The sequence below is a fragment of the Bidens hawaiensis genome, unplaced genomic scaffold (assembly GCF_021521415.1).
Source record: "Bidens hawaiensis isolate Kalapana, Puna unplaced genomic scaffold, B.hawaiensis_p1.1 tig00043590_1, whole genome shotgun sequence".
Taxonomy (NCBI): Eukaryota; Viridiplantae; Streptophyta; class Magnoliopsida; order Asterales; family Asteraceae; genus Bidens; species Bidens hawaiensis.
This window is the reverse complement of record NW_027505844.1, coordinates 52,044-53,325: the sequence shown is the minus strand read 5'-3', so window position 1 is coordinate 53,325 and position 1,282 is coordinate 52,044. Positions and strand designations below refer to the sequence as shown.

The 1,282-nt window shown below is 35.7% G+C and overlaps 1 protein-coding gene across 1 annotated transcript; it reads right to left on the bottom strand.

Moving 5' to 3' along the window:
- Window positions 1-248: 248 nt before the first annotated feature.
- Window positions 249-1,067, bottom strand: LOC143615587 (transcription repressor OFP15-like). The gene has a single exon (XM_077088684.1). It carries the CDS (start codon window positions 1,065-1,067, stop codon window positions 300-302), a length of 768 nt encoding a protein of 255 aa, XP_076944799.1. The 3' UTR covers window positions 249-299.
- Window positions 1,068-1,282: the final 215 nt, after the last annotated feature.

Genomic DNA, 1,282 nt, shown 5'->3' with positions numbered 1-1,282 from the left:
TAAAGTTTACTGAGAATATTTGAAAAAAAATATGTTATAGTGAGCAAATTCAAGATTGACAACAAATAAATTTCTTTTATAGATCCAGTAACGATATTTAAGGAAAATCAATTTTTGAAATAAATATAACCGAATGTAAAGTTTTAATGAGAATATTTCAAAAAAAATGTTTGATTTTAGTGTGTTAGAGTAAGATAATGAACAAACAAATATGCACAAAAAATAATGTTAGTTAGAGAAAGATCTCATTATAGTTACCAAAATTAGTGATATACATATTTTTCCCATAAATAGGAAAATCATACTTTCAAAGAAGAAGAAGGATAATCTGAAACTGATGCTTTTTGGGGGCTGCAATGATCTTCATCATCTCCATGTTCATCATCTTCCAATGAACATGATGACAAAAAATGGCTAGTACTTGAACAAGTCCCGGATGAAGATGCAAATGATGATGTGAATGATAAAGCAGATTCTGGTGACTCCCTACTAATCATGGTCGTCAGCTTATTATTACTATTATTACTAGTATTATTGTTGTTGCAACTGCTTCCACCAGATTCTATTAATAAAGATTGTTCATGACCTTTAATTGATGATGATGGTTTTGAAGGAGATCCAAGATTGGCCAGCAACAAATCAAGAAAAGCTCCAATAATGTAGCCATGGTTGGCTTTATCATTAACTGCCAGATACCAACTCAAAAGCTCTTGAAGATTCTCCCACTCTTTTAACCCTTCATCAGCATCCACCATCTCTTGCATTGACTTCTTGAAGTCAACAAAAGGGTCAGTTGACTCCATCTCCATCATGGACACACTTTCTTTAAATGGGAAAACACTTTCTTTTTCAGCCTCTTTTGGCTTTGCTTCTTCAAGTATGGAGCTTGTTTTGCCCGGATTGAAAAAGAACCTATCGGTGCTTAACCCGCGGATAACGGACTCTACCGATGGCTCCACGGTGTCTCCGGTGGCAAACATGTCGTCAAACTCGGCGGTGGAGGTGCGGAAGGAGAGTGTTTTACTAGGGCTGCCACAAGTAGGAAGGAATGGGAGGTTTCTTCCCATGGTTTTTGATTTTGATGGTGATTTTGAAAGTTGTAAGGAGTTATTAATGTTGTAGATCGATGTTAAATAGATAGTCAGATTGGAATTAAATGAGGAAGGAGAGTGTGGCGTTTTGAAATAAAAGGAGTGGTAAATGGTGAGGGAAGTTAGGATCAATAACACTAGGTTGTTGGTGGGGTCTAGTTTATATATATTTATGGTCCTCTTTTTGTTAC

Coding starts and splice junctions, on each gene's coding strand:
- LOC143615587 (XM_077088684.1), bottom strand. CDS start 1,067: ATGGGAAGAAACCTCCCATTCCTTCCTACTTGTGGCAGCCCTAGTAAA.